Here is an 18282-nt window from a genome sequence, read left to right on the forward strand (position 1 = left end):
TAAATTCATCACCTTTCCCCAAAAACAACAAAATCCCTCACTAGTCAATGGTACACAATTCTAACCTTACTGGCATGTTTGGAGCCATCTTTGAGCCCCTCCCCTTTTTCACCAGTCCGCCAATGACTGTCTTGTTGACTCTTTTTGTACAAGCATGTCTTTAAAAAAATTTGCCTCCTCTTCTCCATTTTTAGAACCACTATCCTACTCTAGACCTTCATGACTTTAGGCCTAAAATATCCTAATAGTAAGTTATCTCAGTATTTTCCCTTTTCCTTTTCTACTTCTAATACTTTTACTTTAGCCAACTCAAAAGCCATTCTGATTCCCCTTGCCTAAACTTACATAAAGCCTCAATACCTCAGCCTTCCACCATGACTTCTACCTAGGACTCTAAATTTATCTTTTATAGTCTCTGCATCATACACACAGGTTTCAAAACATGTAAACTGGGAGTACATCACACCCATCATCATGGAGTATTCATTTTCCCACCCACTCCATACTTCTTCTCTTTTTCTCCCAGCAAGCAAGTCCTTCCCAGTCAGTCAAACCTTACCTACTCTGTAACCCTTTCTAATTGACTCAGCTTTACTTCTTTTAATCCTTAGTCTTTAGCATGTACGTGATATTAGCTTTTTTTTTTTTAAAGCATACTTTCTACCTCTAGCATCTAGCCTAGATCCATACAAGGTATACAAGAACCATACCTTGTAACTAATTTTACCACCAATGCCTACTACAGTTCACTGCACACAGAAATATCATATACATATTTACTAATATTTTGGGATTTTTATTTGTTTTGAGACGAAGTCTCACTCTGTCACCCAGACTGGAGTGCAGCGGCGCAATCTCGGCTCACTGCAACCTCCGACTCCCTGGTTCAAGCGATTCTCCTGCCTCAGCTTCCCGAGTAGCTGGGAATACAGGCATGCACCACCATGCCCAGCTAATTTTTGTATGTTTAGTAGAGACAAGGTTTCACCATGTTGGCCAGGACTGTCTTGATCTCCTGACCTCGTGATATGCCCACCTCAGCTTCCCAAAGGGCTGGGATTACAGGTGTGAGCCACTGCACCCAGCGGTAAAAGAAATTTTATTTGTCATAGTCCAAGCCGGCTAAGACTTTTTTTTTTTTTTTTTTTTGAGATGGAGTCTTGCTCTGTCACCCAGGCTGGAGTGCAATGGCGCAGTCTCAGCTCACTGCAACCTCTGCCCCCTGTGTTCAAGCGATTCTCCTGCCTCAGCCTCCCAAGTAGCTTAGACTATAGGCACTCATCACCATACCCGGCTAATTTTTGTATTTTTAGTAAAGGCAGGTTTCACCATGTTGGCCAGGCTGGTCTTGAACTCCTAACTTCAAATGATCCACCCAACTCGGCCATCCAAAGTGCTGGGGTAACAGATGTGAGCCAATGCACCTGGCTTGATTTTTTTTTCTTCTTCATTTTTGGAGACAGAGTTTCACTCTATCACCCAGGCTGGAGTGCAGTGGTACAATCTGGGCTTAACGTAACCTGCACCTCCCAGATTCAAGTGATTCTCCTGCCTCAGCCTCCCCAGGAGGTGGGATTACAGGCACCCGCCACCACACTCAGCTAATTTTTTTGTATTTTTACTAGAGACGGGGTTTTGCTACGTCAGCCAGGCTGGTCTTGAACTGCTGACCTCAAGTGATTCAACCTCAAGTGATTCACCCACCTCGCCTCCAAAGTGCTGAGATTACAGGCGTGAGCCACCATGCCCAGCCAAAGCCAGCTAAGATTTGATGGGTTTATTGGTAAGATTTTTTTAAGTGCTTATCAAATATTATAGTTATGTAAAACTAGATTTTAGTTTTCTGTTAAAATGACTGATTTTCTTCAGTTATTAGTCTTTTGGTTTTTTTTGTTTTTTTTTTTTTTTTTTTGACATGGAGTCTCCCTCTGTCACTCAGGCTGGAGTGCAGTGGCGGGATCTCAGGTCACTGCAAGCTCCACCTCCTGGGCTCATGCCATTCTCCTGCCTCAGCCTCCCGAGTAGCTGGGACTACAGGTGCCCGCCAGCAAACCTGGCTAATTTTTTTTTTAATTTTTTTAGTAGAGACGGGGTTTCACCGTGTTAGCCAGGATGGTCTCGATCTCCTGACCTCATGATCAGCCCGCCTCTGCCTCCCAAAGTGCTGGGATTACAGGTGTGAGCCACCGCGCCCCACCTGTTAGTCTGCTTTTAATAAAGAGGTTATTAAAGGTTCTCCTTTGCCTTCTGAATAATCTCCCTAGAAGGCAAAGATTCTGTGTCTTACCAGAATTTCCTGTGCCTAAATGCTGACTTTATCATGTCCTTTATTACTTAAAACCATATTCACACCCTTGAAAGGGGTAAGGTTCTTTACCATCACATTACTTCCTATGCTTACTTTTTTCAATTTTTTTTTTTAAGAGACAGGGTCTCACTCTGTTGTCCAGACTGGAATACGGTGGCACAATCATGGTTCATTGCGTGGTGCAATCATAGCTCATTGCAGCCTCAAACTCCCGGACTCAAACGATCCTCTTGCCTCGGCCTCCTGAGTAGCTAGGACTACAAGCCTATAATCTTACGCCCAGCTGATTTTTAAATTTTTGTAGAGACAGGATCCCACCATGTTGCCCAGGCTGGTCTCAAACTCCTGGCCTCAAGTGATCCTTCCATCTTGGCCTCCCTCCCAAAGCACTAAGATTACAGGCATGGGCCACTGCACTGAACTAAAATCTTTTTTTTTTTTCCCGGTCACTTTTGGTTAAATATGTAGCCAAGTGTTTTTTTTCCACAGTGGCCCATGATCCTATTTAATCAAATATTCAAACCTCCTAAATGACGCCTTTTGCACCAATCTCTTTGAGATTTCCCCTGAGGGGCCCTAGAAAATCAAAATTTCCTTCACCTTGTAAAAGAGAGATATTAAAAATAATAGTTTATTTGATCAAACATTATAGGTCATATGGAAAGCACTGTCAAAGTAAGAGAGGCTTACCCTTCCTAAGTTAAATTTGTATAGGTAGAATGTTATTAATAGGGATATTCTGGAAGTTCTATGAAGGTATAAAGCTCCTAGAAATTCATCAATGCCCTCATTGTCCATGTCCATTAATCAGAGTTCTGGTGCTGTTTTGCCTGGTATTAGACAACAGTATAATGTCATCAGTCATAATTTCAGGGATTTTTTTTCCTCAGTGTTAACTTGGTCATAATTTGACTTCTTTAATTTGAATATAATATCTTCTAGTTTGGCTAATGGTTCTCAGTTAAGAATTCACATCATTTACTTATGGAATGACATTACATAGAAGTTAAGGACCTACTCCAGACTGCTAAATATTTTTCCTTGATAATCTTGATATACTCTATACATGCTTGACATATTCGTGGGCCATTACATCTTAGGATTGTATGTCTTTAGATTTTTTTCTCTGCAATGAATACATTCATCTATATACATAAATGACATGTACTAGCCACTGTTCTTTAAAATAAGGTTAATCGGCTGGGCACGGTGGCTCACACCTTAATCCCAGCACTTCAGGGGGCTGACACAGGCAGATCACCTGACATGAGGAGTTTGAGCCCCGCCTGGCCAACATGGCGAAACCCTGGCTCTACTAAAAATACAAAACTTAGCGGGGCGTGGTGGCACGTGCCTGTAATCCCAGCTACCTGGGAGGCTGAGGCAGGAGAATTACTGGAACCCAGAAGGCGGAGGCTGCAGCAAGCTGAAATTGCGCCACTGAACTCCAGCCTGGGCGACAGAGCAAAACTCTGTCTGAAAATATAATAATAAAATAAAATAAGGTTAATCATTATGCTTATAGATATGCTTTTGTCTAACACATTTTTGGATTTAGTTTGCGTGCCACAAAAATCAAACTTCCTTGTCAATTTCATTATCTTTTCTAACAAATTTTCATAAGATCTTTCACTTTTAAGATTATCAGTAGGCCGGGCGCGGTGGCTCAAGCCTGTAATCCCAGCACTTTGGGAGGCCGAGACGGGCGGATCACGAGGTCGGGAGATCGAGACCATCCTGTCTAACACGGTGAAACCCCGTCTCTACTAAAAATACAAAAAACTAGCCGGGCGTAGTGGCGGGCGCCTGTAGTCCCAGCTACTCGGGAGGCTGAGGCAGGAGAATGGCCAGAACCCGGGAGGCGGAGCTTGCAGTGAGCCAAGATCGCGCCACCGCACTCCAGCCTGGGTGACTGAGCAAGACTCCGTCTCAAAAAAAAAAAAAAAAAAAAAAAAAAAGATTATCAGTAATAGGTTAATCATCACCGTTTTAAGTCTTTCATCATCTACAGATAGTTTTGTTTTACTCTGATGCTTCCCTGAAAGCACTTACAAATCAGCTACAGGCCAGACTGCACTTGTCTTCAATAAAAAAGGGCTATGGGCCAGGTGTGGTTGCTCAAGCCTCTAATAGCAACACTTTGGGAGGCTGACGTGGGCATATCACTGGAGCCCAAGAGTTCCAGACCAGCCTGGGCAACTTGGCGAAACCCCTTCTCTACAAAAAAAAAAAAAAAAAAAAAAAATTAGCTGGGCGTAGTGGCACGCACCTGTGGTCGCAGCTACGAGGGAGGCTGAGATGGGAGGATCGCTTGAGTCCAGGAGGTCAAGGCTTCAGTGACCCAAGATTGCGCCACTGCACTGCAGCCTGGGTGACAAAGTGAGACTCCGTCTCAAAAAAATATATAAAGAAAAAGAAAAACGACTATGCCAGGTAACCTGAACACAGGATTCTGATGGCATCACTTAAATAACTCTGAGACCACACCAGCGGACTGAGTCAGGATTTCCAAACAGCTAGTAGAGAAACAAATGGGTTCGTGAGACTGCTAACACAGATCCAGCAGAACAAGAATTAATTACATAGGACTGAATAAATTGATGAAGGATGATTAGGGGTTTCATTTGAAATACTGCTGATGCCTTAGTGTCCTATTTTCTGGATATAAGGAACCCCTTTCTCTTTTCTCTGAAGCTATCTATAACCGACAATAATTTAAGGAGACTATGCTTTTGTAAACCGAAATAAACATTTATCTTTTTCCCCCGCCTTACTCCTCCAGAATTCAAAAACTCTTATTGAGTATTTTTATTTTCATGGCAATATAGTTATTTGCAAAGGTTCAATGAGTCTGCCTCCTAGCTGGAAACATTACTTATGCAACCAAGCCTTTGGAATGCCACATTTGAAGATATTCATTTAATCAGGTATGACCAGACACTTTTAAGTTACAGTTGACTTTATGAACCAATGCTTACAGTCCTCTTAGGAAAACTGGCCTGGTAACTGGCTTAATTCACCAGCCTTGCAGGTGAATTAAGCAAGATCACTTCCCGGCAGGCTCAAAAATCCTAGAATATTTTGGGAACTTCAGGAAAGGAATTCACCCAAATTTATAGATATTGCAAGTGAAATCTGATGGTCAGTTCTTGACTTACCTTTATAGTCTTAAGAGGCAATTTTTTTTTTTTTTTTTTTTTGAGACCCGTCGCCCAGGCTGGACTGCAGTGGCCGGATCTCAGCTCACTGCAAGCTCTGCCTCCCGGGTTTACGCCATTCTCCTGCCTCAGCCTCCCAAGCAGCAGGGACTACAGGCGCCCGACACCTCGCCCAGCTAGTTTTTTGTATTTTTTAGTAGAAATGGGGTTTCACCGTGTTAGCCAGGATGGTCTCGATCTCCTGACCTCGTGATCCGCCCGTCTCGGCCTCCCAAAGTGCTGGGATTACAGGCTTGAGCCACCGCGCCCGGCCTCAAGAGGCATTTTAAAGTCCAATCATATTTCTTAAAAAAACTTTCAGCAAGGCAGTATTAAAAGACCTATTATTTGACAGATTACTATTCTTGCTACACCTATGTAAATAATCAGGTCAAATCTAATGAGATCAACTTCTCAATGACTCTTATTGCATTGTCAACAGTGACTGATTTTGTTTTAAACAACAGGGGGACTGACCAGTGCTCATCACAATTGCCCATTACTTACTCACTGACTTGGCTTGAATAAACTTTAGTCAGGATTCCATTCTCCCCACAAATTCCTAAACTTTGGCTTGCCCTAAGTTTAAGAAAGTAAATGCACAACTTCTTCCCTCATTCTGACCATCAGCTGACTGCAGAAAAAATAAATAAAATGCTTTCCAGTTAAACAGTCCTGGTCATGCAATCTGCTCACCCCTACCTATTTGGCCCACGCTCCCACAAAGTTCCTGCAAGCCCTGCTTACTTCTCTTTTCTATGAAAGAAAAGCCTTTTTTGGTTTGATTTTGAAATGTGTTGCAGATCCTGTAGTGAGCACGTGCTTCTACTGCAAAAATCCTTTCAAATAAAGTCTCCCCTTACCTAAGTCTAGCTTTGTTTTTGCTTTTTGGGTTTGGTCACTTTTTTTTTTTTTTTTTTTTTTTTTTTTGAGACAGAGTCTCACTCTGTCACCCAGGCTGGAGTGCAGTGGCACGATCTTGGCTCACTGCAACCTCCGCCTCCCGGGTTCAAGCGATTCTTTCTCCTCGGCCTCTCAAGTAGCTGGGATTATAGACACCACCAGGCCTGGCTAATTTTTTTGTATTTTTTTGTAGAGATGAGGTTTCACTGTGTTGTCCAGGCTGGTCTCAAACTCCTAAGCTCAAGCGATACTCTGCCATACCCTTCCAAAGTGCTGCGATTACAGGTGTGAGTCACTGCACCTTGGCCTCAGCTTTGTTTTTATTTACAGTGTAAGTACTATCACAAACTACCTATTGGCAAATGCCAAAGTTTACATTAATATGTATTTCTCTTTATCAAAGTCATCAGTATCTCTTTCAAAACCACAATAAGGCCCAGGTAAAGTTAGGTACATACAAAAAGTCCTGCATGTAAAATTACTGTCCAGAGTACAAACACTCTGGCCTTAGTCATTCATCTTTCTGATTTATAAAACAAAGGAGTTGGCCCAGGTCATTTCTAATACTCCTTCTATTTTCTTACTCTAGATATGAATTTAGTAAAAAGATTTAACTGTGACAGGACAACTAACAGGGATATTCAGAAACACAAGATACTGGTGAACTATTTAGTGCTTCTCCAGCAGAAAAACGGGAACTTAAAGTATTTTTTAGACCAGGCACGGTGGCTCATGACTGTAATCCCAACACTTTGGGAGGCAGCGGCAGGTGGATCACTGAGCCCAGGAGTTCAAGGCTAGCCTGAGTAACATGGTGAAACCCTATCTCTACAAACAATACAAAAACTTAGGTGGGAGCACAGGATCACCTGAGCCTGGGAAGGTCCAGGCTGCAGTGAGCAATGATCGTGCCACTGCACTCCAGCCTGGGTGACAGAGACCCCAGCTTAAAACAAACAAACATAGGCCACAGTGATGGCTCATGCCCGTAATCCCAGCACTTTGGAAGGCTGAGGCAGGCAGATCATTTGAGGTCAGGAGTTCGAGACCAGCCTGACCAACATGGCCGAATCCCGTCTCTACTAAAAATACAAAAATTAGCCAGCATGGTGGCACACACCTGTAGTCCCAGCTACTCAGGAGGCTGAGGCATGAGAATCACTTGAACCCAGGAAGTGGAGTTTGCAGTGAGCGGAGACTGTGCCACTGCACTCCTGCTTGGGTGATGAAGCAAGACTCTGTTTCAAAAAAAACATATTTTTTAACATATATTTTAGTAACTTCAAAAGCTGAGATTCAGAAATAATTTCTCAAGGTAAAGACTCCAATAATCAAATCTACACTCATTTGAAAGTATTTAATATATCCATACAATGGAATATTACTCAGCCATTAAAAGGAATGAAGTACTGACACATGCAACATGAATGAACCCTGAAAATGTGCTGAGTGATAGAAGTTAGACACAAAAGGCCACATATTTTATTCCATTTATATGAAATATTCAGAGTAGGCAAATTCATAGAGACAGCAAGTAAATTCATGGTTACCATAGGCTGAGGGAAGGGAGAAATGGGAAGTGTATGCATTTTCAGGGAGCGGGAGATAAGCATTCTGGAATGAGACAGTGGTGGTGTTGTACAACCCTGTGACTATACTGAAAGTCACTGAATTAGACATTGTACAATGGAAATTTTTACTGTATGTGAATGATATCTCCAAAAAACTTGGTTTAAAAAAGTACTTGATAGGCCTGGTGCGGTGGCTCACGCCTGTAATCCCAGCACTTTGCGAGGCCAAGGCAGGTGGATCACGAGGTCAGGAGATCGAGACCATCCTGGCAAACACGGTGAAACCCTATCTATACTAAAAAAATACAAAAAAAATTAGCCAGGGGTGGTGGCAGGCACCTGTAGTCCCAGCTACTCGGGAGGCTGAGGTGGGAGAATCGCGTGAACCTGAGAGTCGGAGCTTGCAGTGAGCCCAGATCGCGCCACTGCACTCCAAAGCAAGACTCCGTCTCAAGAAAAAAAAAAAAAAAAAAGTACTTGATAGAAGGGGCTTAATGGAAAAAAAAAAAAAAGAAAAGAAAAGAAAGAAAAAAGTACTTGAGGCCAGGCATGGTGGCTCATGCCTGTAATTCCAGCACTTTGGGAAACCAAGGCGGGAGGATCGCGTGAGCCCAGGAATTCAAGACCAGTCCGAGCAACATAGTAAGACCCTGTCTCTACAAAAAAAAAAAAAAAAAAAAAAAAAAAAAAACCATTAAAAATGAACCGGGTGTGGTAGCACGTGCCTGTAGTCCCAGCTACTTGGGAGGCTGAGGCAGGAGGATCTCCTGAGCCCAGGAGGTCCAGTCTGCAGTGAGCCGTGATAGCATCACACCACACTCCAGCCTAGAAAACACAGTGAGACGCTGTCTCAAAAAAAAAAAAAAAAACTAATTATATTAATGCAATAATTATATCCTGAAACCAGAAAACACATTATGTAATCCACACCTTGAATTCAATCTCAGACAAGGACATGTTGATTTTTTTTTTAGTAGTCTATTTAATATATCTAATCTGTGCTAAGAAATCTTTATTTATTTTGAAAGACAGGGTTTTGTCTGTCATATGGAGTGCAGTGGCATGATCACAGCTCACCGTAGCCTTGAATTCCTGGGCTCAAGCAATCCTCCTGCCTCAGCCTTCTAAGCAGCTGGAACTACAAGCATGTGCCATCATGACCAGCTAATTTTTTAATTTTTTTTATAGAGATGGAGGTCTTGCTATGTTTCCCAGGCTGGTCTTGAATTCCTGACCTCAAGTGATCCTCTTGCCTTGGCCTCCCAAAGAGATGGGCTCACACTGAGCCACCATGACCCAGACTAAGAAATCTTTGTAATCGTTACAAATTTATAACTTAACTATAGCTAATGAACGACTGAGACAAAACACAAAATGACATTCCAAATAAACGTCATAAAAATTCACATCTTTTTATATTACTTTAAATGTAAAATTTACAGCGCTCAATATGTGCAAACCTCTGGTACACGGCGCATATAAAGGGGAAAAACATCTTTTCTTCAAAAACTTTCCATCAAAAGCTATTTCTGCATTAGCATAGATCTAGAATGTTACAAATAAAGACAATATAATGCACAGCTAAGAATTCAAGGTAATGAAGTTCACTTGTCACCTTTCTCAGACTTGCACAATATAGTATCTTTAAGCTGGATATATGGATATATAGTACTTAAATTATACCTACCAATAAAGCTAGTCAATAGTGAGGGAGACTCCTATCCCTGTAATCCTTTACTTATAGTTTGGGTCTAGTAGTGATAAAACAATGACTAAAACCATTAGAGAAAAATAGCCTCCCAGTCAAACATATATAATTTGATAAAGGTAGGTTTCCAATATTTGGGTGACTATTTTCCTGGGGGAAAAAAAAGACGACAGCTGGGTGCAGCGGCTCATGCCCGTAATCCCAGCACTTTGGAAGGCCAAAGCAAGTGGATCCCCTGAGGTCAGGAGTTCGAGACCAGCCTGGCCAACATGGTGAAACCCCATCTCTATTAAAAACACAAAAATTAGGTAGGCATGATAGTGGGCGCTTGTAATCCCAGTTACTTGGGAGGCTGAGGCAATCACTTGAACCCAGGAGGCAGAGGTCGCAATGAGCTAAGATCATGCCACAGCAGTCCAGCCTGGGTGACAGAGCGAGACTCCATCTATTAAAAAAAAAAAAAAAAAAGACTACTGCTTGGCATGTTATTGAGTCTCATCAATAACTTTAGGCCTGGTGTTAATAACTTAGATAACTTAATGTAGTTTTTTGCCTGAAAATATAATTTCATTTTGTATCCCCAATCTCCTCCTGAAATTAGTTCCAAAATATTTAACCACTTATACGTGGCCCTTCCAAGCAAGATATTACAGAAACTACAAGTTATGATACTGCTAAAAGGATCACAGTATCAAAGAATCAATAATCTTCACCAGAGTCCAAGCACATTTTAATATTTTCTAGCATCACACCCAAACAGCTTGAACCTTTAGTGAGAATACTCACTGCCACAAATAACACGAACAGCTTGAGAAACAAAAGCATATATGAATAATACCAAATAACCTTGTTTCCTTGTATTAATGTACTGACAAACTGTATTTTAAGACAAATAATTTTAAGAGCAAACAACCTGTTCTTATGTATATTTGACTAAATTTCAAAATTATTCATATAAAAGTGTTTTATTCACTGAAGTGACACTTACTTTACAGAAGATAAACACCCTTATCCAAAGCGAAAACATGCAATGCAGAAACTCAGTATAGTATCCAGCCACTCCACAGAAAAAAATCCACCGAGTAATTGTTGTGAACAAAAATGCAATTTCTCAATTAGATGTCTTGATAAAATTATTTTGCCCATACTTAACTCTTTAATAAGTATCACAATCATTTGAACTGTCTATTCTCTAGCTTATTTACAATAATCATCACCTAAAATAGTTAAGGCGGCAATCCTTTAGAAAATAAATTTAGTAAGTAATTGTCATTCCGCTTTATATCAAAACAGAAACTGTCATAAGTAAAAGTATTTCATGGAGCTTTTATTTCAGTTGCAGAAGAATCAAAAAAATTCCAAAACCACTGGCCTAAAACTATCAACTGCCAAAAACAGTGCCCGGGACACAGCAGACACTTAAAATGTTTTACCAGTCTTTCCAGAGCATAATGTTTCTTTTAATTTGGCCATCTTAATAAAAGCAACCATTTATTCAATGTCTACTATTGACTGTGCGCTGTACTACCCCTTCACAAACATTTCATCAGTTCTCACGAAGCCTTGTAAGTTATAACCCCACCTAACAGGAAAGGAAATAACTTGTCCAAAGGAACACAGAGTGGCAGGAGAGTTTAACTTCTGTTTAACAACAAGTCATGTATTTCAACTATAGTACCTTCTATATAGTCTTCTCTAAGTATAAACTTTCAATAGAATTTCTATAATGAAAATGATCTTTCTCAGAGTAGTTACACGTGGCCTAAATAGCACTAAACATTGTTTTTCCAGTATGCTCAAAATATTTAAACAAAAAATATACGGTCTCATAAAATATTTCCATTAATATATCCCTTCCCAGAATCCCCTTTGATATTTAAACAGTCTTTTCTGACAGCCAAAGCATATAGAAGGACACAGTAGTTGAGTACAGCAAATAGAAAAACTTCCAATTAAAGCAAAGGAAAAAAATCTCTTAAAAACTGAACCATAGGAAATCACTATTAGCCCTTCTGATAACAAGCTAAAACCTTAAAACTTAATAACCAGACAAATTAGCCAAATGAGCAAACCTGAAGCAGGTAAGTAAATAGGGATGACAGTAACAAATTAATTTATATGAAATTGTCAACAAATATTAACGTAATACTTGACAAGTTTGGAAAATAATAGGTTAAACAAAGTTAAAACCATTCTCTTTACCTCAGGACTTTTCAGAACCCTTAATGTGTTAACACGAATTCTAATCTCCAAATAAAGTATACAGAGATTACACAAGGTTACACAGCAAATTCAGAACCATAACTTATTTCTCCTGATTCCCACTCCAAAATTTGTTCTACTTCCCCAAAACTTTATAATACCTGATTTTAAAGGAAGAAAAGGATCACTTCTATAGAAATACAAGATGCGAAACATCAGTGGTTTGTTCCAACAATATTTACCACCAGCCCACCAAAACAAAAAAAAGTAACAAATAATTTTTATATAACAAGCCTCCTCAAAAAAAGCTAAGAAGGCCAGGCACGGTGGCTCACGCCTGCAATCCCAACACTTTGGGAGGCAGAGGTGGGTGGATCATCTGAGGTCAGGAGTTCGAAACCAACCTAACCAATAGGTGAAACCCCGTCTCTACTAAAAATACAAAAATTAGGCCGGGCGCAGTGGCTCACACTTGTAATCCCAGCACTTTGGGAGATCAAGGTGGGTGGATAACTTGAGGTCAGGAGTTCAAGACCAGCCTGACCAATATGGTGAAACCCCATCTCTACTAAAAATATAAAAATTATCCAGGCATGGTGGTGTGCACCTGTGGTCCCAGCTACTCGGGAGGCTGAAACAGGAGAACTGTTTGAACCCAGGAGACAGAGGTTGCAGTGAGCTGACATCATGCCACTGCACTCCAGCCTGGGTGACAGGGTAAGACATCGTCTCAAAAAAAGAAAAAAATACAAAAATTAGTCAGGCATGGTGGCAGGCACTTGTAGTCTCAGCTACTCAGGAGGCTGAGACAGGAGACTCACTTGAACCCAAGAGGCGGAGACTGCAGTGAGCCGAGATCATGCACACTGCACTTCAGCCTGAGCGACGAGACTCCGTCTTTAAAAAAAAAAAAAAAAAAGCTAAGAAATAGTATTTCACAGATTACACACACCGATGGTATTCCAAAACCTATATTCTTATCAAAAATACTTCCTGTAGAAAATCAGATATTATTTTTTCTAATCAGTACCTGAATGGAACTAAGAGAATGGTAAGGATGGCAACCTAAACCGTGAGGCCCATTAGATTAGGGAACACGTTTGTTTTGCTCACCATCAGTACCAGAGGCTGATATATAGGAGATATTCCATACATATTTGCTAAAGAATGAATAATAAATCCCTGCCCCATCTTTAATTAACCTACCTTTATTAAATTACAGTATCTCTGAATCTGAGTTTCCCCACTTACAAATAAAGTGGTGAGGCTCAAATGACCAAGATCCCTTTCACTTTTAAGAACGTGTGAATCTGGCCCGGCACAGTGGCTCACGCCTGTAATCCCAGCACTTTGGGAGGCCGAGGCAGGTGGATCACCAGGTCAGATCGAGACTATCCTGGCTAACACAGTGAAACCCCATCTCTACTAAAAAATACAAAAAAATTAGCCAGGGGTGGTGGCAGATGCCTGCAGTCCCAGCTACTCAGGAGGCTGAGGCAGGAGAATGGTGTGAACCCGGGAGGTGGAGCTTGCAGTGAGCCTAGATCATGCCACTGCACTCCACCCTGGCCAACAGAGCAAGACTCCATCTCAAAAAAATAAATAAAGAATGTGTGAATCTGCACCTGTAATCCCAGAACTTCGAGAGGCAGAGGTGGGAGGATCACTTGAGCCCAGGAGTTTAAGACCATCCTGGGCAACATAGCAAGACCCTGGCTCTATAAAAATTTAGAAGTTAGCCAAGTGTTATGTCACACAACTGTGGTCCCAGCTACTTGGGAGGTTGAGGTGGGAGGATCACATGAGCACAGGAGGTCCAGGCTGCAGTGAGCAGTGATCATGCCACTGCACTCCAGCCTAGGCAACAGAGCAAGACCCTACCTCAAAAAAAAAAAAAGCAATTCGTGAACCTGGCCAAGCATGATGGCTCACACCTGTAATCCCAGCACTTTGAGAGGATCACTTGAGGCCAGGAGTTGGAGGCCAGCCTGGGCAACATATCAAGACTCCCCCACACCCACCCCATATCTACCAAAAATTTGGGGCATAGTGGCACGTGCCTATAGTTCAGAGCTTTGGGAGGATGAAGCAGGAGGATCACTTAAGCCCAAGACTTTGAGACTGCAATGAGCTGTGATCACACCACTGCACCCCAGACTGGGTAATGAAGCAAGACTATGTCTCTTTAAAAAAAAAAAAAAAGAAAAGAAAAAATTGTGAACGTTATACAAACTAAATCTCAAATCCTGAAAGCATTTGAGGGTATGTCCCTGAACAAGCAAAAATTTTAACAAAAAGTAACATTAACAAGGCACTTTATAATTATTTCATTTAAAACACCCAATAACCCTGCAAACTAGTCAGGTATCATTATCCACATTTTACCAGTAAAGAAACTGAGACCTAGAGAAGTGAACAAGACCAGAACCACAAAGTTATGAAGTTGTGACGCTTGGGCTTTAAATCCAAGGTTTTAGTATTGAAATTCCCCAGTCTTTCCTTTATACCTTGTCATGTGATGATACAGATAGGGACACAGCACTGAGAGTATTCCCTGGCTTTCTGCTATTGATTCAACAGGGACGCAGGACAGAAGGTCTCCCAAACCCTCACAATACCCCATCACACCCAGTCAATGTTAAACCTCCAATTCTTTGTAGGGAAAAAAATGATCTAAACGCAACAAATCAGATTTTTCTCATTAGAGCCCATGGTTGACTACATATCTTTACTGTAACAGAGGATGACATTCTCAAAGAATGAATTCTCAATTATGAACAAAAATATTTTACATCAAAAGGCAGTTTTACTTCAAATAATATGTACTCACAGCTAAGTACAGTACTGTTACATATTAGAAGACCACCTTACACCATATTTTGCCACATTTAAAACGAGAGCTCCACTTCTGAAAACTTTGCTAGTGGAAACAAGACAATTTAAACTATTGCCTCTTTCAGGTCTTGTTACATAAACAAGTGCAACCTATCTAAATTCGAATAATGAACAAACCCAGCTCTGGTCTCAAAGCTAGCGTTAAAATAAACAAACGGCATTTACATCACACATTTCTCCTCCAAGAAATATAACTGGACAACCAGAAACATCCCAAGTTGTAAGTTTCCCCACGACTCTAACCAATCAGATGGTTCTCATATTTGTCAATCCTATTAACCTTATGTCTTAAATACATATTCTTATGTCAAATACACTTGTTTCTAATAGCTATAGCAAAACCCCTTTCAATACAGTACACCATAATAAAATAAGTATATTAAACCTCTCCAGTACATAACACTTCATTAAATTTTCTGCCACAAATTTCTAATGAGCACTACCTTTTCTGGGGTTTACATGTGGGAAAACTTTGTAATATGCTTAGAGTATCAAGTGTAAGTAATACAACATGCAAACACAATGCTGCATTACTATAGAGTAACTGAAGAAAGTATTTCTCCTCCTCCAAAAAAAAGTCATTCTTATCCAAAATACATATCCACAATACACATAAAAATATACACCTGTCATAGACTATTAGTTACTACTAGTGTTCTGTAAACTTAATTAGTTTGGAGGACTTAACAAAAGTTTAGCTTGTTAACACCTAAAAATCTCCAGCGACCAGAGGTCCCACGCCTGAAAAGAACTTACCATGAACGCCAGTGAGAATTTTAACTAACCAAAACTACAAGCCACCGTATCCAAAAGCAGTACTTAAATTCCTCTGCTGGTAAAAATGCTCCACAGCCATCTCAAGTTCAACACTGAGTAGTTTGGGAAGAGCGGCCGAAGGGCCAGTCAAAAATCTTTGTGAACTGTCACAAAAGTCACAGAGCATGTGTCAGCTCTGCAGTGCAATTCAAAACATCATAGTACACTCGAATTCAAGCGATTCCCAGAGCAAATTATCTAGAACAGCCTATGCAATTTACCGAAGTGCCAAGCAGTCCCCAGGGGAGCAGAGCAAATTATCATTTTGGTCCCAGGACCGGCTCCTCTTCACACGAGGATGAATTTCCCTAGTAATGCCAACTGTACACTTGCACACTCCGAAAATAGGGGCAAGCCGTGAATACCAGAGGTTACAAGGGCAATGTTTTGTTTTATTATGGACTGAAGCTCAGAATGTCCCCAATGCTGAAACGCTCGACCTATAACCCCGGAGTCACTTTCCAACTGCGCTCTCACCCAGGATCATTATATCCCAAACGGAAGCCAATTATTACCTGTAACAAGGCCTGGAAAAAATAGTAAGAGGGCTTTAAAAGTTCAACTAAGAAACACCGAAACGGGGTGGCGAGTGGGTGGGGGGGCTTCGATGGATAAGGTCGACCTTAAAGCATCTCGGGCTCAAACATTTTAAAAACCAAAATACGTACAAAGACCCTCTTCCCTGGAAGACCCCAGGCAGAGAGAGGCACACAGACACTCAGTCATCCCGACAGAATGGGGTGCCAAAGGTTCCCTAAGATCAGCCGCCGGGATCGAGGCTCCGATGTGTCCGGGAAAGGTCCGGGAAGCCAGGCCAGGTCCGCATTGTGGCCGGGCGGTGCGCGCAGCCCCTGCTCCCGGGCCCCTTTCTCTCCCCCTCCCCACGACCAGGCCTCTCCCCGCTCCTCTCCCCTTCTCCCTCCCTCCGTCCCTCTCCTCCCCCTAGACACAGAAAACAAGGCCACCTCCCCTCGAACCCCACCAACTTTCCAATGCCCCCACTCTTCCCACCTCTCAGGAGCACACAGAAGCTGCAGGCCAGGAGGCTCCTCAGGACGGCCCCCATCTTCCCTTCTCGCGTTCTCTTCTCTCACCGGCGAGGGGTGGCCAGAAGAGAGGGAGGCGAGGAGCCGGGGCGGCCGCCGCAGCGGCAGGGCTGCACGCTCATGCTTCCCAGCTTCCCAGCGAAAGAAGAAAGAAAGGGGCACGTCAAGGTTCCGCGCGCGCCGCCGCCGCCGCCCTCTCTACCGCGCCGCTCGGCCCCGGGCTCGCGCGACGCCAGCGTCTGCTTCCATCCCGCCACCTCCTCCCCCGGCGCCCCGCTTCCCCCGCGCAGCTCCTCATTCAGCCTCTGCCTCGCGCAGCGGCGCAGGGATACAGTCGGCACCGCCTCCTAGGATCGCCGCGACCGTGTCCTTGCGCGCAACGAGCCCCCTCCCCCGGGGCTGCCTCCCTCACGGCCAGGGAAAGGAGTCGGCAGCCGCACGCACGGCCTCTGCCTGAGACCCCGGGAGAGGCTCCGGGGTAGCTGAGGTGAACTGAGAGGGAAGTCCTCCTCTCGGTGGCGCATTCCTGCGGGATTCTTTCCCGGACCGGCCGCTTCGGCCCTCCCCGCGGAGGGCGTGAGGCGACGTCGAACAACATTGGAGCCGGCGTGGTCGGGACTACTTTCTGCGGCTCGGCCGGGCAGCCGTCTGCCCCGCTCTTTGTGCGGCCGCCGCCGGCGGGGCCAGGTGGGGTTCCGGGCTCGCGCCCCCAGCCACCTGGGACTACCCAGCCGCGGTGAACGCGCGGGGAGCCACGGCGGATCCGGTTGCGGGGTGATCAGCTCCGTCTTCGGGGTTGGAAATCGGTTGCAGCATCCTTTTTTTGGGAGGGACGGAATTTTTGAACGCTGGTTACACTGGCTTTCAACGTGGATCTGGTGAAGGATATTAAAACGCCAATTCAAAACTGAGATTGTTATTTTTCTCCCGTCTTCCCAGAAATACAAACTACCCCCAGAATTAAGCCCAAACAGCTAAAGATTTCTAAACTGGCAGATAAAATTCCAAGATAAATGCGTCAAAATCTAAGAGCAAAGGGACAATTGGACAAGACTATTTAGGATTTTACAAGTTGCATATAATAACGAATGTTTGGCATGCTTTAATTATCAATTCTCAGCTTGAGAAGGAAAAGATTCCCCCAGAATCTCAGACTGTACACAGCCTCTGCTACTCCCAGTGCACTGGGCATTCAGGAGTAATGGCCCAGACGCCCCCTGAAATCACCTGCCAGACTTCAGTCTGGGCAGACGCGCTCCAAGAGTTAACCCCTAATGGAGCCATCAGATGCATCCTGCCCAGCTGTCACACGCCCTTACCTGGAGGTAGATGGGCAAGAAAGTGGAGCTGCTACCACAATGTTACAAGTATCTCAGTGACATTGGACTTCACTAGTGCTTGAACACACGTTATCATATTTGACAGTCAAAACTACCCTGGGGAAAGGCAGGTTTTGTTACTTATTCTTTATTGCACAAAGGAGCAAAATGAGAACCTGAGAAGTTAATGACTTACCCGGTGCCACTCAAGTAGTGAATAGCAGTACCTCAGCCCAATCCAGGTCTCTGACTTCAGCCACTAAGGCACCTCCAAGAAATGCGCGCTGAACCAAAGGTGCTGTAGCCAAATCACTTTC

At 43.0% G+C, this 18282-nt stretch overlaps 1 protein-coding gene across 1 annotated transcript in view; it reads right to left on the reverse strand.

Annotated features, from left to right (window-relative positions):
- The window catches only part of LRP6 (LDL receptor related protein 6), a 153625-nt gene extending 136889 nt beyond the window's left edge, over positions 1 to 16736 (reverse strand). Inside the window, exon 1 of the mRNA XM_050748223.1 lies at positions 16612 to 16736. Coding sequence (XP_050604180.1) covers positions 16612 to 16666 — 55 coding nt within the window. The 5' untranslated portion in view covers positions 16667 to 16736. The remainder of the gene's footprint in view (positions 1 to 16611) is intronic.
- Between the last annotated feature and the right edge of the window lie 1546 nt (positions 16737 to 18282).

Source organism: Macaca thibetana, chromosome 11 (genome assembly GCF_024542745.1).
Source record: "Macaca thibetana thibetana isolate TM-01 chromosome 11, ASM2454274v1, whole genome shotgun sequence".
Lineage (NCBI taxonomy): Eukaryota > Metazoa > Chordata > Mammalia > Primates > Cercopithecidae > Macaca > Macaca thibetana.